We start from the raw sequence: 23,295 nt of genomic DNA on the forward strand, positions 1-23,295 counted from the left end.
TTTACGCGCCATCCCTTAAATACCTTTCTAAAACTAGCCTTTGCTTGTCACTTTATATTCCAGGGTGTTCTCTGGCGTTCATCTATTTCATATATTTAAATCAAAAGAATCGTGTTTCATTATCTTTTACAGTCTTGATATTTAAAATGGGACTGTCTATGTCAAAAATTTTTGTATGCATTTTATTCTCATGCCTAAATGGATATTTATCTGCTTGATTTATCTGTACTGTTTTTTATTTATGATTTTTTTTTATCTAACGCTATTTTCAAATAATCCTTTCATAATAGGCCAAGCTTTTTGGAAGTCGAGAAATCCGGTATGAAATTCAATTTATTACTAGAAAACCATTTAGAATCAGTTATTAACACAATTAAAAACTAGGATTCTCATGCTCGGTTTAGATGCCGCTGGAAAAACAAGTATGTAAATTCATGTCATTTATCAACTAAATAGTTTATGATTACATCTTTTGTTGAAGTTGACGCGTCTTTCTGTGTCTTTGTTATCTAACACGTTGAATTTTTAAGCGATTCTTTACAAACTGAAATTAAACCAAGGGTATGTTTTTGAATAAATTTTTTTTGCAGCCCATTTTTCTTGTATGATTATCGCTACTTACAATTGTGCTACTCCATGTGCTTATGTTTTCACTTGCACTTTCCTTTTTTTTAAAATTTTTTTTATAAATAATGCCACGCACACGATCTTATAAAATTTATATGTTTATGTTTTAACCTTAACGCGTTTTTCTTTAGAATTTCCACTGTTCCCACTGTAGGATTTAATGTGGAAACTCTTACCTATAAAAATATTCGCTTTAATGTATGGGATGTTGGTGGACAAGAAAAAATTAGACCTTTATGGCGCCATTACTTCACAGGAACTCAGGGGCTGATTTTTGTTATTGATTCGGCAGACAAAGCACGCATAGACGAAGCACGACAAGAACTTCATAGAATTATAAATGATCGAGAGATGAAAGAGGCCCTTCTTTTGGTTTTTGCTAATAAACAAGATCTTCCTGATGCCATGCACCCCAAGGAAGTCACCCAAAGACTTCAACTAGATACACTTAAGGGAAGAACTTGGTGTGTAGTTGCCTCTACTGCAAAGACTGGTGAGGGCCTTGTTGAAGGTCTTGGTTGGCTATCTACCAACATCCCTGACGAAAAGAAATAAACGATAAACGCGTTCGTCAAAATCACAAGCGAACCCTTTAAAACCATTCCTGTCGCATACATTATGAATCATGACTTATGAAAAAAAAAATCAATTCAGAGTTCTTACAATAATGGTCCAAAAGTTTTATTCTCTATAAAGTAGTATAATGATAATGATAATGATTAAATAATTATTCTATGCTTAAGCATATTAAAGTATTCTATCACACAATTGTGTAAATGCCTTGCAAGGCATTTAAAATAATAAATCATGTAGTAACTAATACGAAATCAGGTAGTTTTGTATAAAAAATATTATTATTAATTACTACCCTATACATAATTGAGCACACTATTCATTTAATTTTTATGTATTTTTTTTAAAGAGGTGGGCCTACCATATCAATCCCGGCATAGACTTTTCGACAATACATTTCCAAAACATGCTCAGTACTTTCAGGAAGCTCTTCTATAAACAGTGAGGGTTCTCCGGAAATTCTTGAAAAAGGACTAACTGTGACATATGGTGGTACGACTGTTCCATCTTCGATAATAACACAGTCTTTAATATTTGCAAATTCGCCAATAGTGCAATTTTTACCAATATATACATTGTTACCAATTTGAGCTGCTTCCAAACGCGTTCCTTGACCCACATAGACGTAGCTACCAATTTTAATAGGAAAATGAATTTTCCCAGTTTCGGGGCAAATTGCTTTGGCTTGTTCTTGAGATAATGCTGATTCTTCTGATATAGGAAGTTTTCGTGCAGGAGGATATATGAAGCTACTTTCTTCGAAAATGCAGTAAAAGCCAACAGATACTACAGGTGCCTTCAGGTCGGGTCGGTGCAAATCGCCACGTATGGTAACATTTTTTTCTACTAAGTTTTTGCCAGCCAAAGTAATGTATTGAGATCCTTTAATCCTACTCTGCCTTGAAATGCGGTTTCCGCTATCCTATTAATCTCCAGCAGTCTTCAGTTAGAGCAGTAGTTCTCGGTGTGTTTTACAACAAAAGGTTCACTGCATACTGTGACGATATAGTCCGAGCGAGAAGTTATAGGAATTCTTCTTATGGGGCGTGCATTCTTTAGTTGTGGCGTATTGCTTGTAGACATGATATTGCGTGTGTAATTCTATGGCTTGGGGATTCAGTTACTGAATCTAAGTAAAGACGTGGGTGAATGAGTGATAGTTTTTTTTTTTTTTTTTTGGAGTAAACAATAATGACATGTAAGGCTGAATTACTTTAATCCATTTGAAATGTTGATAACACGTGTCAAGCATTCCACACTTATCCGTGGAATTTAGCCCTCATACAATACTCGAAGGGATCATTAAAATAGACTTTCAGTTTTTTTTCTAAACTTAGCACTATATATTTTTGTTTATATTCTACATTACAATCATCTACTTTTAATCTTCAAGAGCTTCTAATTCTATTAATCCATTCAATTACTAAGAAATGTCTCAATCTGATTTTGATCTTGTTAAACTTCACTGCGGTGTGCAGACTTATGACTGGGGGAAGTTGGGCGAATCTTCTGCTGTTGCACAGTTTGCAGAGTCCGCAGATCCCAGTTTCAAAGCAGACCCAACCAAGCCATATGCTGAATTGTGGATGGGAACTCATCCTTCAGTTCCATCTTTTGCTGTATCTTCTTCAGTTCAATCTACTTCTCTTCGTACTGTTCTCAGCAAATATCCTGGCCTGATGGGCGATCGAATCACAGCCAAGTTTGGTCCAGGAGAGCTTCCATTTTTATTTAAAGTTCTTTCTATTAGAAAGGCATTGTCTATTCAAGCACACCCCGACAAGGCTCTTGGGAAACAACTTCATGCATCAGATCCCAAAAACTACCCCGATGGTAATCACAAGCCTGAGATGGCTATTGCTATAACCGATTTTGAAGGCTTCTGCGGCTTCAGACCTCTTGCCGAAATCTCTGCATTGCTCAAAAATATTCCTGAGTTTGTGGAGCTTATTGGTGGCCAAAAATTTGCTGACGAGTTCATCAATGGCTACAAAGAACTGTCTCCCGAAGATAAGGAAGGTTCTCCTAAAGATGTTTCAAACCGCAAAGTTCTTCAAGCTCTTTTTTCTAGAGTTATGAATGCATCTCAAGATACTGTTTCTAAATTTACAGTGTTACTGGTAGAGCGTGCTTCCAGGGAACAAGAAAAGTTTGGATCTAGCATTGATCCTAGTTATAAGGGTCCTTTTGGAAAATCACTTGCTGATCTTATTATCAGATTGAACAAACAATTCCCAGAAGATATCGGGCTTTTTTGTGGTGGCTTAATGCTTAACTATGTGACTCTTAAATCTGGAGAAGCTATGTTTTTAAGGGCTAAAGATCCCCATGCATACATTTCTGGGGATATAATTGAGTGCATGGCTGCCAGTGATAATGTTGTTCGTGCTGGATTTACACCAAAGTTCAAGGATGTTCCAAATCTTGTTTCAATGCTCACTTATTCCTATGATCCAGTGGAAAAACAAAAAATGGTTCCTGAACCTTATCCTTTATCTAAATCATCCTCGGATTCTGTCAAGAATACACTCTTTAACCCCCCAATTGATGAGTTTGCAGTGGTTCAAACAGTCTTATCCAAGAAAGGCGACTCCACAACTCTTCAGGCACTTGATGGCCCATCTATTATCATCATCACTGAGGGATCGGCTAAGCTTAGTAGTAAGACTACTACTTTGGATTTCCCTCGAGGTCAAGTTGCCTTCATTGGTGCAGGAACAGCAGTGGAGTTGACAAATACAGGAGATGACGAAGTTGTCACCTACACTGCCATTGTGGAGGTCTCTGCCGCATAAAAAACATGGGCTAAACATTTTTTAAATTATTTTCGACATTTTTTATTTTAATTATATCAAGACTGTAATAATAACCGAAAGTTGATGTTAATTTAAAATACAATGCTAAGGCTATTTTTCATTAATCATTCAAAAGTTGTCTATATGTGAGCTAATTAGTGTTTCCCTTGAGTTTTTTTCCATTTGGTGACTCTTTTTCGTAAATCACCAACGGTTTGCTGATATATATTGAGCTTTTTGTCCCATTTCATGGCTTCATAATCGTCACCATGTTTAGCCACTAACTCAGCAATCCAATCAACCTCTCTTTCACTTTGTTCTCTGCCCTTCTTTACCTCTTCCTGCTTTGAAAGTTCTATTAAACGTCGGATACCTTCTGGCTGATTATCGTCCACTTCCAAATCCTGGCCAATTTCCTTGTCTTCATCGTCACTTTCAATAGATTTTCCGTAAATGATTTCAACCACATTTCCGTTATCATCACGTATTATCCGTGCTTCATCAGCCTTAAGAACTTCTTCTTTCTTTTCATTTTTTAATCTTTCGAGTTCTTCTATTTCGTCCTTTTCCTTATCTGTAAAAAACTTTCTTTCTTCACCTCCTGTATATCCTCCAATCTTTCTGGCTAACCCTAAAATTTGATAACTATAGTAAGCTGTTAGCAAATTAATATAAACATAAAAAAATTTATATTTTTTTAAAAAAAACATACTTTTGAGCCATAGTTTTTTTTGGGTCCCATTGCTCTGCTAGGATTGGATTACGTCTGATATATTGTTTAACTTGTTCTTCTCTTGTCCGCTTTCTGGCAGCACGCTTAAGCTGTTTACGATTATGTGTAACATCACGCCCGGCCTTCATGGCCGCTTTTCTTCTGACTCCAGATGGCATTTTGAAATGTTATTGTAATTGTGAATTTCAGGATTTGGTTTGTGCAGTTTGGTGTTGATTATTATCGATCTAATCAAAATTCAACGGCCTTGTCCATTTCCTTTTTCTTGATTTTCAGAAAATTTTTTTAAAAAAAATTACATAAGAATTACATAATTATTAATAACATAATGAGCGGCTGAACATTTTAATATATTTTATTAATAATCTTTATTGCCCTAAATTAATAATTAGGGCTAGTGAGTAAGTGACTGTTAGATATATAGAATAAATATTTTTGTGTAAATTTCAGTCTGAAAAATATTCTAAACATAATTACATAATCAGAAAGTTTGATAATTTGGTTACATTTCTATTTCAAAGTTTGGCATATAACTAGACGGTTATTATTGTACGATATGATTAGTAAGAAATTTATCAGATATTCCAGTAGACCCAGAGATGTAACACGGCAAAGCAGTGTACCATATGTGTGTGTGTGTGCCAGCGCAAGAAAAAACTCTTTGAAATTTTTTCTCCCCCCTCCCTCTCCCTTTTTTGTTCTAGGAGTTCCCTCTTTGACGTTGCACTTCGACCACCCGACTCCAACGACATAATTTCAGGATATCAAAATGGCTAGAGGACCGTATGTACCAACAGTGAAGACTTCATATAGTTCTCTTGAATGATGGCTTTTATAAATTTGGATATGAAAGACTTGTAAATGTCGATGATAAAGACACTGACAATAAGATACCTTTAATTTATGAAATTTAAATGAAATACCTTTATTATACCTTTAAATTTGGCAAACAAGTTGGAAAGTCTTTACTCATTGTCATTGACATTTTTTTCTTGCATCATTTTTGAGAATTTGGAAATGAAAATTAAAATATTTGCTAACGTATTTTTACAGTAAGAAGCACTTGAAGCGTCTCGCAGCTCCATCCCACTGGATGCTTGACAAGCTTTCCGGCACATACGCTCCCAGACCCTCCCCCGGTCCCCACAAGCTTAGAGAGTCTCTTCCTCTCGTCATCTTCCTTAGAAACCGTTTGAAATATGCTCTTAACGGTCGTGAAGTCCAGTCCATTGTCATGCAGAGACTTGTCAAGGTTGACGGCAAGGTCCGCACTGACACCACCTACCCCACAGGTTTCATGGATGTTGTTTCTCTTGAGAAGACTGGCGAGAACTTCCGTCTCATCTACGACGTCAAGGGCAGATTCGCCATCCACAAGATCTCTGAGGAGGAAGCCCAGTACAAGCTCGCCAAGGTCAAGAAGGTTCAGCTCGGCAAGAAGGGTGTTCCTTACATTGTCACACACGACGGCCGCACCATCCGTTACCCTGATCCTTTGATCAAGGTCAACGACACCGTCAAGATTGACCTTGCCACTGGCAAGATTGTTGCTCACATCAAGTACTCTTCTGGTAACGTTGTCATGGTTACCGGTGGCCGTAACTTGGGTCGTGTTGGTATCATTACCCACCTTGAGCGTCACGAGGGTGGTTTCGACATTGTTCACATTAAGGATGCTCTTGACAACACTTTCCTTACCCGTCTTTCCAACGTTTTCATCATTGGTGAGGGCTCCCAGCCTTTGATCAGCCTGCCCAAGGCCAAGGGTATCAGACTTACCATTGCTGAGGAGAGAGATGAGCGTCTCGCTGCTCAACAAGCTGCTTCTGAGTAAACATTTTGTTTTCTTGGACCTTTTTGTATTATGATAGCTAAAAAAATTAAAAAATTTCGATTTATTGGTACTACTTAGGTTTAAGCTTTGTGCTGCTTTTTTTTTTTTTTTTTTGTAAAAATTAGAATAGAACAGGTATGGGACAGAGTTTAATTAATTTGTCGCTAATAGATTTGTTTTCAAATATGTTTTGAATGAACTGATGTGTAAGTGAGTTTAGAAATTTAGTTTCAACGCAAACTGAAAGCTTTTATAAAAATTTTCTATTAATATCAAGTTATCAAAATAGACAGACCATTTTATGGCAAGTGTATTAGCAGTTGGCGGACCAAAATTCAGTTACATGATCTGTCAAAAGTTCCACAGTACTAGCACCGCCATAATATGAAAAAGTATAATTTGAATAGCCAATTTTTTCCAATGCATCTATTAAGAAGGGCTTGATGAAGTCGTAAAAAACAACGTCAATAAGATTTTCGTCATCTTCACTAGGGATGTTTTGGGAAGCTTGAATGGCATTCGGTATTTGGTGAAATCTCCACCCGCTGTGATAGGTATCGTCACCATCATTGCCAAAATCATCATAAGTAACGTAACCTGGAGTTAACTGAAAGTTGCTTTGGCCAGCTTCATATTTCTCGTTAGTATCAAATACAACCTGATTTCCAGAATTTTGTTGACTATGCTGTTGGGGTTTTTGGTGTGACCGATAATACATGTGTCTGCTTTGAGGAATGTTCATATCAAGGTAATTTAACTGTGGAAGCCCCTCAGTTGTGATTCTGCCTTGGGAATCCATTGCACTATTTGAGTTAACTCGATCATTTTCAACGTCATCAGCAGAAAGAATATATGGGACCTTATTTAGTTCCGGAAGAATCTTTTTGGCATACTTCAGTGGAACATCGGGGATATAAAGCCAATTATTTTTAAAAGGCGACACAATATATCCACTGTCTCGCGTATAAGGACCTTTAAATAAATCAAATCTAATCGAACCAGTATTGATAATAATGTATCTTGGGTGAACAAGCGAACGACTTTTTGAAACCTCTGTTCCCAAAAGTCTTGGAAGCACAACCTCCTCCAAGGTGCTGTACAGACTATTGTGTCCAGGATAAGGTGCGCGGTTTAAAAACAAATCTCTGGGAATGCACCCAAAGTCTTCATCAAGCTTAAGGTCTTTTCGATACTTGGTGATTTTTTCCGAAATAGAAACCCCCTCTTTTTTATGGAAAAAGTCTTTCCCCGATGTCTCCTTTTCATTCAAGGTAGTGTTGGTATGACTTGTAAATGAGTGAAGATTGGTGTCGATATAAGTACGAGAAAATGTAACGTTATCATTATCAGAAGTTTTGTCAATCCCATTGACACTGGACCAGCCAATGGTTTCTAAAAATCGGCCACTTTCTAATGCAGTTGCTTGTTTATCCAAAACAACAAAGTCGCGGATGTGAGAATGTCCACCAAGGAACTGGATAATAGCATGAGGGTGGACTTTTCTAATAGCATTGACAATTGTACGCATCTCAGGGAAAAAACGTACGGGAATGTGGGCTGCAACAATGAAGACATCAGTGTCATCAAAACTTAAAGCTTCTCGAAACCAATCTTGCTTAACAGCATCTTCAACAAATGTAACTCTCGTGAGTGGATTATTGCCTCTGAAATTGAACAAGAAGCCAAATGCAACAACATTTAGTTTCTGAACATCGGTAGTAAATCTCCGATAACGATTACCCATTGGCACCCAGGAGTTGTTGAATATGATATCGACATTAGAAACGACATACTTTTCACCAAAATACTTTCCAATGGTAAGAAAATCGGATACACCAGTTTCGTATTTATATAGCTCATGGTTTCCAACAGTTAAAATATCATAATTTTGATAAAGAAATAGATTCTCTACTAGTATCCCACCAGGTGAAGTGGCGTCACCAAATCCATTTCCGTCGTGTCTGTCTCCACTATCAACGAATAGCACATCGGAGCCTTTATCTTTACCTATTTTTTTAAGATGACTGACAAATGAATATATATCTCCCCAATCGGCCGAAAATCCAGGCTCTAGTAAATGTCCAGGCTGCCAGGAGTGAGTATCTGTTGTATGAATAATGTTAAGTTGACCCCAAGTTAATGGTCGGATTTCTGCAGAAAAGTTTGGAGGTTCTGCACTGGGTTGCTGTGCAATATCAGCCACTGATGCAAGTGCAGTGCCCGGAAGTAGGAGCACAAGTAAGGCCTGTGTAAGTTTCATTGTATGCTTGAAAAAACTGAATGCTTTTTTTTTACTGAAGTTAATACTTTATCTTCAGTGATAAAAAATAAAAAAATAATAAATAGGTAAATATTCGAATAATGTTTGTACTAATGTGATAGTAAAATCCAAGGGAAGGACGAATTCATAACTCACAAGGTAGCGGGAGGCAAATTTACTGGTTAGTATATATCACGTGACATGATAGAGTGGAGCGGACTTTAACATTCTACTATGGCGTAACGCGTAACAACTTTCAACATCTTTTGAAGAGCCCAAGCAAAATATGTATGAGAAAAACAGCTAATAATCAGACTATCTGTTAAAATATCATTGCTATAATTGATTTGATTTGATATTTTTTAATCAGCTTAGAATGTGGCGAATTAATGTTAAAATATTTCAGAATAGGCTTGCCTCCACTTTATTATGGGGATTACTCAATGTTGATTAATTAAACATATTGCCCCAGAAAAACCAAAATGGACTTAACATTGGCACCCGTGTAATAAGGAACCATTAAATTTTTTTTGATCAAACTCACATTGAAGTATAGCACTAAAATTATTGTAAAAAAAAATTGTCTGGAACTTGCAAAACCATTATCCTATTAAAAGACAAACTAATAAGAGAATTTGAGATAAGAACTTCTAAACCAAAACTTGGAAAAACAAATATTGAGGTTTGAAATATCTAATAGTGATAAGCGCTTGCAAATGACAAAAAAGCTTTTATTGACAAAAAAAGGAAGCTTTAACCCGTAATGTTTATTATTGATTATTGGTAAAAATAAAAAAATTAATAAGCCATAGCTTTAGATCTTCAAAATATCGAAAATTTTAATTAAAATAAGTATGCAAAATTCATATAGAAAAGTTTCAATTAAGTCTTGTTACTTTTATCAAAAAAGAATACCATTAATACTTTTTTAAATCATGTACTTTCCAGGAGACTTGTATAAGCACAACTTTTAAAAACATAAAGAATAACCTTATTGTGAATCACGCAAGCATAGCCACTTTAAATTAAATTAATAAACATCAACAATTTGAACAAAATTTACCTCAAAGTCTATATTTATTTATTTTTTTTTAGGAATTGGTGATGACTCGTCCTATTAATGGATTACTAAAAATCTGCAAGCTTCTTTCTTTTTGTAAAATTGATTTGTAGGAGAGAAAAATACAACCAAAACAGTACTATCCAAATTTTTAGAACCTCTAAAGTGTTGAAAATATTTTATTAGCCTATTATTTAACATTCATTCATTTTTGAAAAAAAAAATTGGCTTTCTAACTAACGTTAGCATATAATTCTTATTATTTAAGTGTAATAATCTTGACATATACATACCGCTATGAGTTTCCCTAAGGTACCTTTTAATTCAATATATTGAAACATATATATGTTCATAAAACAACAAATATGACGATAGTTAAATTGGTCAAAAAAATTACCAAATAATAGATAATAGTTGGTTCTGAATAGTTATAATAATCAAACTTATTTGTTTTTACTGTAAAAAAAACATTTAAGTGGTTTGTTAACACTGGTTTTAGAAACATTTAAGACTCATATTACTATTTATATTTAATATTTGGGGGTTTCGGAGCCATCAAATAGATAGCAAATATAAAAGTTTGATAAGTAATTGCCCCCAAAAAGAAATTTAGGTAAATGTTGCAGAGAAAATAATAATAGTGACTTATTTAAATCCTTAACAAAAACTTATTTCTTAAAATACCTATCCCCATTATTATTCATTGTTACTTAATATCATTCCTTTTTCAAAAATTTATAGAAAAGGTTATTAAATAAATATGATTGATCTTTTTAATTCCACAAGACTTCAAATTAATTTGATAGAAAGAAAAATTATTAATTTATGTATTTTTTAAGTAAGTTAAAATATTATGCCTTATTATTGCATTAAATAATTGGCACAAAATACAACCCAAGCTTCATGCTATAGACTAACAAACAAACAAACAGACGAACAACCCCACACAACAAAAAAACCCAGATTGTACGAAAAATAAATTAGATTAATTTAAAACAAAAAAAACATCGGTATTATTATATCAATAACTTTCATGACGTCAAATGATTCTTTAACTACTGACCAATATGATTTAACTGAACAAACAATGAACTGGGATTAACTGCAAACTATTCATCCAACAAGTCATTAATTTTCAAAAAAAGTGGAACACTTTGTTATTCAAATTTTTTTTATTATTGGTTAACTTGAAAGGTAATATAAAAACATGGTGGTGATAAAATCTTAACAAGAATCAAAAGTAAAGTAACATAAAAAACAACTTGTTGTTTCTGTTTGTGTTCAAGTTCGTTAAAAATAATCATTTATTCAAAATATTTTTTTTAATGATTGGTATATCCGTCGGAGATACTAAATATCGAATATGACTCAAGTAACGAGTATACCCTTCAGCATTTAAAAGTCAAATTCTTTTGGAAAAAATTCCATGATTACCAGATATGACACATGATGGAATATGGTTTTGAATTAATATAAGTTATTTGGATTAACGTTGATTGAAAAAAAAAATATATAACTTATTTAAATATCTACTTAATTTTTAAAAGATCTTTCATTACAATGAATAATTATTAATAAATAAGCGCTTCTTGCTTAATGAATGATCTTTTTTCTAATATGGAACTTGACTTTGACATTTTGTTAAAAATTTTTTTACTTTAATTTTATGTAGCTAAAAACAGTTGAAACCTGAAAATACACAAAATAAATAGATAGGTTAAAATAAATCAGTACCATATTCCGGAGTGGTTTCTTAACTTGGTATCCCTTTTTGTTTTACATATCACCCAACACAGAGTTTCCTTAGGTTTAGATTTGTTTTGGATAAGGGAATTGTTTCAATACAAATATGTTTTTACTTGTCTTTTTTTAACTATCGTGTCGAACAATATGCTTGCCTAATGGGGAAACCCCCAAGATCACGGATAAGGTTAATCTTGACAATTGGCATGACCAGTGCTGTAATTAACTTCAAAAAAATTACACCTATAGCTTTAATAAAAATACAATTGATTGAAACGGGATATTTAACTTTGGTTTAAAAGCATTCAAAAATATTTATATTAAAACTGTATTTCTTTAAAAAAATGAAAATTCAATTATTAAATCATGTTAACTTTAGTCATTGAGGATATTGAGATTAAGACGGGCAGTAGTGACAGTAGTTAATTTGTAATTGTCAATCGTATATTTCACTGAAATGACTTAATAACTATCCAGTATTTTTTTTTTCAAAATCTTTATTTGGTCATTGGCAAACTTAAAGCCATTAGAACCACAGAAACCATGTTTTTTTATATTTATTGATAGATGATAAGTCAAGCATTTTCGGAGTAAACTTCAGCCATATTTGTATATTGTTTATATTGGTTAAAAATTTTTTAAGATACTTATAAGTCAAGCATAAAGCATAAAAAGTAAACATTGTATTTTCTAAAGAAATTGTTTTAAAAGAATTGCGTGTTATGCATATTTTTCATTAAAGGCATCACACGCGTTTATTCTAAACTTGTGGATATTTTTCTGTTGTAACCAATGGTTTTAGTAATATTAGCTTTGGAAATTAAAAAAACAAACTTCCTAATTAATAACTGTTTTTTTTGGAATGTTACATTATAATGTAACAAATAATTGTTTGTAGAAATCTATTAAAAAAAGAAATACTCGGTTAGGTTACTGATTATTTAATACTTAATACTTATACTTAAAAATTATTACGACACAAAACATCAACTGTTCATGAGAATGTACCATAGAATTAACATAGAATGTCTTTTTTTTTCGGGAGCATAGACGGACACCCCTATTTAATGTGTTTAAGTGTTGAAAGCAATACACTTGATTAGGATGTTTCTGGCTCCGTTGACGTCTCTGTGAAATATCACCATCTGTCTTGACCTAAGTTAGATTTATTTCTTTCTAACCCTACCCTAAGGCAGCGGCTTGATATCGGGAAATGAGCCACAGGGTTCTAGACCCTTGCCCAAAGTAACATAATCAAAATCGACCCATCTGAATAGTTCCACTCTATCCGTAATTGTAACAATGAATACATAGGTAACTACTTGAGTGATAGACAACATATAATTCCTATATTGAAGATTGAGGAATTTATAAATACTCTTAAATATAGTTAAAAATATAATCATAAATTAATATCTCAGATATCTAAAATACTTTATCAAATGTGTCAGGGTCTAATTTAAAATACCTTGTCAATTGATGAAAGACTTTTATGTTTCTCCTGCACCGATTGCAACTTGATAGTGGAGGGTGTTGAGAAGTAGCACGACTTGACAGGAGTACACTGCTATAACTTGGTATTATAGGTGTGAACTTTCGTCCTGTAATAACACAGAACAATTGCACATCTCAATATTCTAATTTCGCGCCTCATAGGGACTGGCGTTCTAAACACACAATACACAATACACGATACGGTTAGGGTTCCAGGTTTCAGGAGACACCGAGCAAACAGCAAAAAAAGTTATCAATGGAGAAGAAATATATTAATTTCATTCCGTACTTGTTTTATTACCATTTGATTCTTTCCAATTACTTCTCAATAATCTATTTCCACCTACCTGATTGAATGTCTAGACATGTAGATCCCGTCAGTTGATTTGATCATCAGTTGTATGATAAGTCTATAGATAGTTCTACCAAAAAATCAGCTTCGAATCATAGTCATTAAGCTATACTGGATCTCTCGCTTCCTTCTCCAGCTTATTATAATGGAGATTGGCTTCCTCTTTAATTTCTATTTATATTTATAACATCAATATTTTCATTCACTGACTTTAAATCTACTTACCAAAGAAACTCGAATGAATTTTTAGCGGATATATTGCCAGATGTATAATTGATGACGTTAATGCCAAAAAAAAAAAACAAATTGCATCAAAGCACAATTAGATACCTTCATTGAAATATGAAATTAAAGATATTTGTTTTGCTATTTTTCAAATAATATGTCACTTCTAAAATGATTTTTAGTGGAAGCGATTTGAAAAATAGAATATTATTGAAATAATCTTAAAATAAAGTAAAATGATTTCTAAGATATTTGATTAGATAGTTCTATGAAATAAGTCAGGAATGGGCTTTTTTGTTCATTTTTATACAAGGTATTCAAAATAATAACTGTAAACAAAAAGCAAGCGAATAAAGAAAAAAGTTACAATTAAAATTCCACACAGGTATTCCCCTCTATTTCAACAATAATAAATTAAATAACAATTTAGTTTGCACTTAATTCAATAATACTTTAAAAACAGAAAGGAAAATAATGACATGAACATTATTATGCTTAACCTTGTCACAAACAACATTAATCTTAATATTGAAATGGACAAAAATAAAAGAAAATCGATTATTTACAAGCCTTAGTTCAAACAGTGACAACAAATAAATGAATTCTGGTTGAAAGTTTTTATATTTATCTCTATTATTCACTAAAAAACTTATAAAAAACTTATAAAAAATAATTTGGTAGCGAAGTCTGAAATTAATCTAACCGGAAATATTTTTATCATCCAAGCTTAGACGATTTCTAAAAAAATAGAGCATTTTCTATTAAATATCTTGTTATAATCTATTTCGGTTTTTTGCGGAGTAAAAACAGCCTTGAATGATATTGTTTTCATTACTTGACTAAAAAATGCTGGATCGACATTTCATTTGCCTTTCATAGAACAATTTTTTTCAGTACTGTGAGCAAAGTCTTGAAAAGCCCAAATAATTCAAAAAAATGTTTCAAAAAAAATTAAGTTAAACAAAATAACCCCACCTAAATAATAAAAAATCCCAGTTTGTTTTTATTTGTGCCTATCTAAATGAATTCATTATTATGTAATTTTTTAAAAAAAAATAAAATGTATCCTGTCTAAAAAAACTTTCTATTTTTGCTTTCACAAACAAATACATTATTTTAAAAGTTGGTAGCATAAACAGTTACGTGTTACTGCCATATTTAGGGGTTTTCTTCTGGAACTTATCAAAACCTTTTTGTCCCTATTTATCACGATGGTCAAAATAAATACAGCCAAAACTATCAATTATTACCAGCCTGCCACTTTATTATTTAAGAATAAACCTAAATGACTTTTTTTTTTCAAACTATATTTTTATTTGAATTTAAATAGAGACTTATTTTTTTTATTATCATTTTAAAGTAAAAGACCAAACAAATTGGATTTTAAATAATTAAAATATCACTTATACAATAACTAAATTTTCAGACGTAAAAAAAAACCTAAATGAACAATTTACTTTTTCATTGTTATCATCATCTGTATCAGGATTTATGTGAAGTTCATTTAAATATACTGGCGGATGTCATCATGAGAAAGTTGACAGCTGACACCCGTTGTTCTTCTTGTTTTTTTTTTTAATGCAAATATGTTATCCGAAAATCCAACAATTTTAAGTTTATATTATGTCTTAATTAAAATTCATTTTGAAATTTTAACACAAAAATGACGGAAGAAAAAAAAATTAACTAAAACTTTGAGACATCTACCTCCCTTTTTTTTTTAGATCATTTGTGATTAGATTTCAGACAAACGGGCTAACGATAATAGCACATTTTTTTTTTAAAAACATACAGATTTTTTTTCCCGCATGGAAGACCGATCAAGAATTAAGCGCCTTTATACAATTTCAACCTAATGTTTTGAAAGAAATTTATTATAAAATATATCAACATTAAAATAAGACTATTTATTTTGGATCATAAAAAAAAACTTTAAAAATTAAAATGCCATATTCGTATATATATTTTTCCATAAAAAACCAAAAGAATAAAGATTTTCAACTTTCTTAAACAAAAAATCAAATAATTTATCATCTGGGTTCTCTTAATTATTTGGTATTTCTTAAAACCATAGTTATTAGAATGTCTAGTATTTCTGGAAAGCGAAGAATGAGACACAAATCATACGAACCTTTTTTGAGGTGGCTGCATATGTATGAACAAAAACAGGGTTTGTGAATCACGTCTTAGATACCCGTGAAATGCTTCAGTTTTTTTGTTTTTTGTTCATATTTTTTTTAGTATACTATTAAACGTCAAGATATGCAAACAATTAATAATGAACTTATTAATTTAACACCGTCTAAAAAGGAACTGTGGAGTGAGAAAAATTAATTCAAATTGATGATCTGCACTAAAATGTCGCTATTTACTCAAAATACAACTATAAGCTATAAGAACTAAATATAAACTATTAAAAGTATCAAAAGAGACTTGTATTTTTCCCTTTTAAATTATGAAATTTATGGAGAACAATCCCTGATTAATGCGAGCTGGCAAGTTTTATTGATTTACTCCTGATTTCTTTTTTTTTTTTTTTTTTGGAAAGGATGAGCCACTACGTAATACATCTCTAACCTTAAATAAAGAGACCGCTGAAAGGCTTTTGAATAATGCATCTTAATTAAACAAACAACCGCACCTGTCGGTTGAAAAAAATTATGAATATATGGAACATAAGGCTTTTGTTAAGATATAGATATAAATAATTATAGCAATATGGTGTTCATGAAAAAACAACCACTTCAAAACATATATGAAGTGATTGTTTTCTTGAGTAATTACTCTAGGGGAAACTTTTTCTATAAACTTCAGTGGACATTAGAAAACTCGATACTTTTATCCTTTTTTTCTAGATTTTCTAGATTTTCTAGATTTTCCTTAAAAAGTGAGTACCAGATTTTTTTATTAGCCAAATTTCGGATAAGCTGCACCATGCCATAAAAGCAAACCTATCTAAAATCGAATACACGTTCGCTTCATTTTTTTAGCTAGATAGATATCTCAATTTAGTTTGCCGTTGGGAGGATTTTTTTTGAGAGGGTTAATCTAAATTAATATCCATTTCGGACTCACTACAATTTCCTTCCCCAGAAAAATTTAGAGCCACTCATATTTTTAATCGCATTTAAATTTTTTTTTTTTTTTTTGATTTAACAGCTTATTGGTTCAACTCAATACTAAGAATTTTCAGTTCCAGCATTGTCATCCATTTCCTAACGGACTATATCTATCTCGGATTCTTTTTTAATACACGACTACCGACTTCTTTTGAAGGAGGTTATGAAGGAAAACAAGATGAAAACATTTTTCAAAATCCCAGATATGATATTTTCTTTTTTGTATTTGTACATTTGTGCTTGGACTCTTTCCTTTTTTTTATTGTTGCATCATTCCTGAATTTTAAATTCTTGTACCTAAATGCTAACAGGCTTGATTTTTTACTTTTTTTATTTGGCAGCTAAATTGATCTTTAAAGATATACATATATCTTGATTTGAAAAAAAAAAAAAAAAAAAAAAGAACAAGAAGAAATCTTTACTTTTTAACACTTGGAAATAAGTCGACCCACAAATCTATGTGACGGGTGTTCCATATGGTAAGTTCTATTCTATGATATTTTCTTTGTTAGCAGTATGGTTGGTGACAATGCTTCTTTTCGCAAATAATTCTATTAAACTACAATATAATAATTCAAATCCACCATACATTAGCAACATTTATGTTCCTAATTAGTTAGAAGGAATCGACGGATTTAACAAATTTCAATGCGTGACAAGCGGACTTAATTCCTCATCTCCATCAATTATTTCTCCAAATGATACTCATGTTGATAATTGGCCTTGTTCTAAGCCCTTTTACATTCTATAACATTACTGTTATACCTAATTTTTCATCAAAGATAAACACAAGCATGTACCCTGACTGGGTGAGATTAAAGAAAATATATATTTTCTGCACAATGGTTCTTTAAAAGTTATAATCAAATCTTACTCCTGGGCATTCTTTTCTTCTTACTTTATTCTCAATTATCCAAAATTTTTGATAAACAAAAAACTTTGACAGAAACTCAACTTTATCTACCTTTTTTTATTATTTGATCACTTAGTTTTTTTTTTTTTTACTTTTTTTTTCATTAAGCTGGGTGAAACATATCCCATTTCAATGGTGGTATATTCCGGGAGCTTATTCTTACATATCTTTTTCAATCTTTCTAATTAATAATACAGACTTACACTTTTCTATATCAACAACATAAAAACTTTTTATTTATCTTTTTCTTATGTTTGACACTCATAAGTTTACACGATTGAGAAGTCTATTGTCATTTTGCGTTTGTTACGATTTACCCTTTTATTATTATTATTATTGTTGTTGTTAATTTATTTTTTGTTTTTAATAATTTTTTTTTAAAAACAGTCAAAGTTTTTTTTTTTATTTAAAGTCTGGTCCCACTGCCCACTAATTTTCTACTAATTATATTATTTCATTCCGTGTCTTTTTATTTTAAAACTTCTTTTCTCAATCTCTTTCTTAAGTCGTTTGTCTGCAGAAATCATTTAAATACTGCATTCTGATAAATTGGTTCATTAAACAGCTTTTTTTTAAAGTCCGATATCTCACGTTATCCATACTGCTTTCAAAAAACAAACCTGCAATTTACGCAATACCATTGGGTGGTTTTTGCTAGTCAAAATTTGATTTTTCATTTACAATATTTTACTAAGAATACAGTTTTCTTTAGTGAATAGTAGTTCTGGCATCTCTCGGTTTTCACTATTTTATTAAGAACATTTGTTTCTTAAATATTTCACTTTTTTTTTATCTAAAAAAATTTTTTTTTTGTTTTTTTTTTGTTTTTTCAATTGCCTGCTCAATTACTTTACAATCTACAAAATACTGATACCACACACTATGCCAATTGATTTTTTTAAAAAATCTACTACACCGACGATACCTCTTTTAGATCTATAACATTTAACATTATCAAAGTTATTTTTAAACATTACTTTGTGGTCTGACATTTAAAGTAGAGAAGACGGAAAGTTATCAAAAAGCAGTGTGTTTCATCACACAATCATCTCGGCGCGCAACAACAAAGATTGCCTCTGGCGTGTAAGTTTCAATTTCTTTTTATTCATTATTATAAAATCTGTTTATTGTTCATTACTTTTTATCTTCTTTTCAAAAAAATTAACGGGAATTTTTATTATATTTAGTCATCATTAATAGAACATTTATAGTGGGCATAAGTTTGATTTTGATTTAGTCAAAGGCAAGCTCCTAAGACTATTCCTGATATAGAATGTGAGTTCAAAATTTTTTGTTAAAAAGACATTACTGGCTATTATTTTTTTTGGTAAATATTTTCGATATTAGATTCTGTTGCTTACGTTTTTTTCTCTTAACTCCAGCTCTTAGTTTTTTCCCTGCGTCAAAAGTTTTTGTTGCATCTATTTTTACTCTTACACTTTAATGTCTAATACCCAACCTTCCAAATCTCCCGGACATTCTCCGGATGGACAAAACAAACCCTCTCAAGAAGTATCAAATATTCCATTAGTTCAGTCACCATTATTAAACATATGTGCCAGTAATGGCCCAGAAGAATCACAATATCAACAACAACAATTTCAACTTCAAATCCAGCAACAGCCAGTCTATCCACAACAACAACAACAACAGCAGCAGCAGCAACAACAACAACAACAACAACAACACCCCCAAAAACAGCAGCTCAAGTCTACCGAGATAACGGCACAACCGTCCAAAGTAGAAAAATTTCGTCGAACTCGTAAATATCATCATTTAACTTGTTCAAATTGCAGGAAAAGAAAGGTTTGTTGAAACATTGATTTATTTTCATAAAAATAAAAAACTAACATTAAGTAGGCAAAATGTGACGGTATTCTTCCAGTATGCACTACCTGCAAAAGTTTTGGTGATTACAATTGTATTTATGATAAACCTGCTTCAATTTCTTACGTTCGGCATCTTGAGAAGCTAGTAAGAGATCTCACGGAGTATGTGGGTTTATTCAGTTTACCTGGTATTGGAGTTTTTGGTTCTGGGGGAACATCAATTCAAAGTCATTTTAGCTTTGCTAAAGAACACTTTGGCAACATATCTACAATTGATTTTGACAACATAGAAACACACATGAAACGGGAAAACCGCCAGTATCCTTTCACCAGTAGTAGTGATATGGTTCCATCTCCATCAACGAGTCAGCAAGGTTCAGGGCAGTCTCAAGACTCAAGAATACAAAAGGGATTAAGTAAAAAAGATTCAGATGACTTTTTAGAGCTTTTCAATAGTGCTCCAAGTTTTTTGAAAACAAATGAACAGTATCGAATTGATTATTTAAAAAGTGTTGCAAAAAAGGCCATAGACTTAGAAGAATACGCATTAAAGTCCATTTTACAAACCAACTTTGGATATATTCCTTTATCCACAGCAAAAAGGTGTTTACAAGTATATTGGTCTTGGATAGACCCTATAAACCTCACTATCCATCATTCATCATTTGTCAAAAGCGCAGCCTCTTACTCTTCTTCATTTCCTCATGATTCAAACAACTGCTTTTCTTTGGCATTACTAGCGGGCATTATTTCTGAGTCTTTTTCTCTTTTATATGGTAAGGAGTCCGGTCTCTTAAAAATAATAATTCAACATGCCCATTCACTACTTATGCAGGAAATTTTATTTCCAGCAACTCTGGCGACTGTTACAGCTGCTTTGAATATGGCTATTAGTTCCTTAAGACGTAACGATTTCACTCAGGTTTGGGTATTCACTGGTATAGCATATCGTATGGCTGATGATCTTGATCTTTTTGCTACTCCTGAAGTTCAAAATCCTTCAATTTCTATTGAATCTGTTGAAGCTCGTAGTAGACTCTGTTGGGCTTTGTTTCTTTGGGATCAGACAATCAGTTGTTACATGGACCGTCTTCCTTCCATTCCCAAGCCACTTAATTCCTATGACAGTTATATCATTGACACCAGTGGAGACGATAATCTTTGGCGACCTTTAATTGAACCCAAAGGTAACAGGGTTTTATTTTCCGAGCTTGTCAAGGACATTCCAAAAAGTTATTTTATTTTTTCTTGTTTGGAAACAGGAAAAGGCAAGAGTATTTCTGGAGTAAGTGGGAGCTCTATTTCATTAGATGAAATAAGCAGTATTGATGATTATGAGGGTACCGCTAATGCTGGTCCTTCTTTGAAGAGGACTACTAGTGGAACTTTTAAATCAGACATCAAGGGAAAATCGATATCGAAACGTGATGAGCATTCTTCTAATGATTCTTTATGCAATGCAACAGCTTCGCTAAAACTTAGACTCAAAATCACAGAAATTATGCACGAAATTCGTTTTTTAATTTTTGGTCCCGGAATGGAACCGCTTGTATCTCATGGCTCAGGGTTTTACGATCCTCCTCCATTGAGTATAACGGTTGAGGTTACTGCGGAAGTGAGAAAGCAATTAACTGCTTTAGTCAATTTTTGGACTAGTGTCCCGGATGAACTCAAAGTTTCTGGCATGTTTCCACCATCAGCTGAAGCTATTGTTAATCCCACTAACGTTGCCAATTGCTTGCAATATTATGGAAGTGTTGTATTGATTTACTCCGTTCTTCGTAATTTGCCAGTAGATGACACCAAATGTCTTTCTTCCAATCATTCAGAAGACATCGGTAATGGACTTTCTGCTGTGTTTGAAATCATTCGGGTATTGATTGTTTACATTAACAATTTTGGCGAGCTCCGGATAAACCATTGGCACGAGCATGCCCCGTTTATTGCTGCAAGATATCTTTTTGAGCTACTCACACAGCAAGACAATTTTGAATCAGACCAGCGGGATCAAGCGCTTACATTTTTGAACATTCTCATGAAACTGCTACAAAGACCAGCGTTTCAAGTGCCAAGATCTGCCGAGATTTTGAGCCGTATCAATGAAATGTTTACACCAGACCTTCATATTTCTGTACCATCACAAAATGTTCAGAGTCCTTCTAGCCAGCAGCAGCAACAGCAGCAACAACAACAACTACACCAGGAGTCATTATACGAGGTGGAGCATCAAAATCTAGCTTCATCTGTATCAGCACCATTTTTTGAGCAAAATCATCAGGCTCAGTTTCCTACGCAAGTGATTTCCTATCCTCAAGAGAATCCTAGCTCTCAACCAGCGTTATATCGTTTTCAAAATGAGCATGATCAAGCTCACCCCTTGCTTCAGCAAATGCCAGCGACTGTTTATTCTTATGTAGCATCTACTCAGGATCAAAACTTTCAAATGCAGCAGCAGCAGCAGCAGCAGCACCAACAATTTCAGCACCAACAACAGCAGAACATTATGCACCAACAGCATTTGCAACAGCAACAACATTTGCAACAGCAACAACATTTGCAACAGCAACAACATTTGCAACAGCAACAACATTTGCAACAGCAACAACATTTGCAACAGCAACAACATTTGCAACAGCAACAACAGCATCTGCAGCATCATTATCAACAACCATACTTTTTTGCCCCAGCTCAAATCACCACAGGGGTTAATCTTCAACCGGTAGTACTACAACCTCCAGCTGCGTTTAATCCCCAGTCTACATCGGCTCATTCACAGGCAATAGTTCCGCAACCATTGTATCCAAACCAAGTTATAACGCCTGGTATTTCATTTGTGCCGCAACATGCGCCCAGCCCACAAAACATTTCTCCAGGGGGAATGGGGATTCTATCTATTGATACAAATGCAGGGGCATCATCATCTGGGGCTGCTTCATCGTCTAGTGCAACACCGGTATCAGATCCATCGATTTTCCGGTCTAACACGGGGGGGATTGCCGCAGTTACAACAGTATCAGCCGGGCAGGCTGTTTATTCGGTTTCGCAAGCAAATACAGGCAATGAGTCTGGTAGAGCATCTATTGACTTGTCACAAGCAGTTAAACTTGAAGCACTGCCGGTACCAGGAGCAACTGAGCATACTGTAATAAGGCTGCCACATTTTGGAGCGGTCCAACAGTACGCCATGAATCCTCCAGTTAGCCAACCAATGGTTTTTGAACAGCAGTGGAGTCATCATCATCATTTTCTTCCAGCGAGCGAAAGCAATCAACAAGCTCCAGTGGAGCCGCAGGAGCACACACAAAAGCAACCACCGAATCAATTGCAGCCTGGTCTGCAGTTTATTTCAATGGCGTCAGTCCATCCAGTAGTGCATCCGGAAGCATCGAATAGTTACGGTCAAATGGGTATAGAAGCCCCTAGAGAGGGTACTGAGTTGATAGAGTCACACTTTGCATCCAGGGTAGTTGGTGAACCATTATCAGGTGCACCCGAAAGCGTTATTGAGTCTAATGACGGTTCAGGCACAAATGTTGTAGGCTCTGACCAAAATACGGTTATTCCAACAACAAATTCACATTAGAAATAAATAGGGTAATTAGTTATTTTCGGGATATATATCTCTTTGTATAGTTATTTATTTAAATCAATTTAATTTAATTTAATTTTAAAAGTTGATTTGAACCATTTGAATTAAAAATACTCTAAGAAGAATGACAGAAATCTCCATTTGAAATC

The 23,295-nt window shown here is 33.3% G+C and overlaps 7 protein-coding genes across 7 annotated transcripts; 4 read left to right on the forward strand and 3 right to left on the reverse strand.

Annotated features, from left to right (window-relative positions):
- Positions 1 to 146: 146 nt before the first annotated feature.
- Positions 147 to 1,182, forward strand: SAPINGB_P004953 (uncharacterized protein; the record flags this gene model as incomplete). Its single annotated transcript, XM_031999668.1, has 5 exons — positions 147 to 173; positions 291 to 319; positions 385 to 422; positions 531 to 561; positions 759 to 1,182. 5 exons carry the CDS (start codon positions 147 to 149, stop codon positions 1,180 to 1,182), a joined length of 549 nt encoding a protein of 182 aa, XP_031855559.1.
- Positions 1,183 to 1,543: 361 nt separating this feature from the next.
- Positions 1,544 to 2,283, reverse strand: SAPINGB_P004954 (uncharacterized protein; the record flags this gene model as incomplete). The annotated part of the gene is made up of 2 exons (XM_031999669.1): positions 1,544 to 2,122; positions 2,197 to 2,283. The coding sequence occupies 2 exons, from the start codon at positions 2,281 to 2,283 to the stop codon at positions 1,544 to 1,546; spliced, it is 666 nt and encodes a 221-aa protein (XP_031855560.1).
- Positions 2,284 to 2,630: 347 nt separating this feature from the next.
- Positions 2,631 to 3,995, forward strand: SAPINGB_P004955 (uncharacterized protein; the record flags this gene model as incomplete). Its single annotated transcript, XM_031999670.1, has 1 exon — positions 2,631 to 3,995. The coding sequence occupies one exon, from the start codon at positions 2,631 to 2,633 to the stop codon at positions 3,993 to 3,995; it is 1,365 nt and encodes a 454-aa protein (XP_031855561.1).
- Positions 3,996 to 4,150: 155 nt separating this feature from the next.
- Positions 4,151 to 4,886, reverse strand: SAPINGB_P004956 (uncharacterized protein; the record flags this gene model as incomplete). The annotated part of the gene is made up of 2 exons (XM_031999671.1): positions 4,151 to 4,640; positions 4,708 to 4,886. 2 exons carry the CDS (start codon positions 4,884 to 4,886, stop codon positions 4,151 to 4,153), a joined length of 669 nt encoding a protein of 222 aa, XP_031855562.1.
- Positions 4,887 to 5,497: 611 nt separating this feature from the next.
- Positions 5,498 to 6,562, forward strand: SAPINGB_P004957 (40S ribosomal protein eS4; the record flags this gene model as incomplete). Its single annotated transcript, XM_031999672.1, has 2 exons — positions 5,498 to 5,511; positions 5,782 to 6,562. 2 exons carry the CDS (start codon positions 5,498 to 5,500, stop codon positions 6,560 to 6,562), a joined length of 795 nt encoding a protein of 264 aa, XP_031855563.1.
- A 313-nt stretch (positions 6,563 to 6,875) lies between these two features.
- Positions 6,876 to 8,822, reverse strand: SAPINGB_P004958 (uncharacterized protein; the record flags this gene model as incomplete). The annotated part of the gene is made up of 1 exon (XM_031999673.1): positions 6,876 to 8,822. The coding sequence occupies one exon, from the start codon at positions 8,820 to 8,822 to the stop codon at positions 6,876 to 6,878; it is 1,947 nt and encodes a 648-aa protein (XP_031855564.1).
- A 10,349-nt stretch (positions 8,823 to 19,171) lies between these two features.
- Positions 19,172 to 23,140, forward strand: SAPINGB_P004959 (uncharacterized protein; the record flags this gene model as incomplete). The annotated part of the gene is made up of 2 exons (XM_031999674.1): positions 19,172 to 19,490; positions 19,614 to 23,140. The coding sequence occupies 2 exons, from the start codon at positions 19,172 to 19,174 to the stop codon at positions 23,138 to 23,140; spliced, it is 3,846 nt and encodes a 1,281-aa protein (XP_031855565.1).
- Between the last annotated feature and the right edge of the window lie 155 nt (positions 23,141 to 23,295).

The sequence above is a fragment of the Magnusiomyces paraingens genome (assembly GCF_902498895.1).
Source record: "Magnusiomyces paraingens strain CBS 517.90 genome assembly, contig: contig4, whole genome shotgun sequence".
In the NCBI taxonomy this organism is placed as follows: Eukaryota; Fungi; Ascomycota; class Dipodascomycetes; order Dipodascales; family Dipodascaceae; genus Magnusiomyces; species Magnusiomyces paraingens.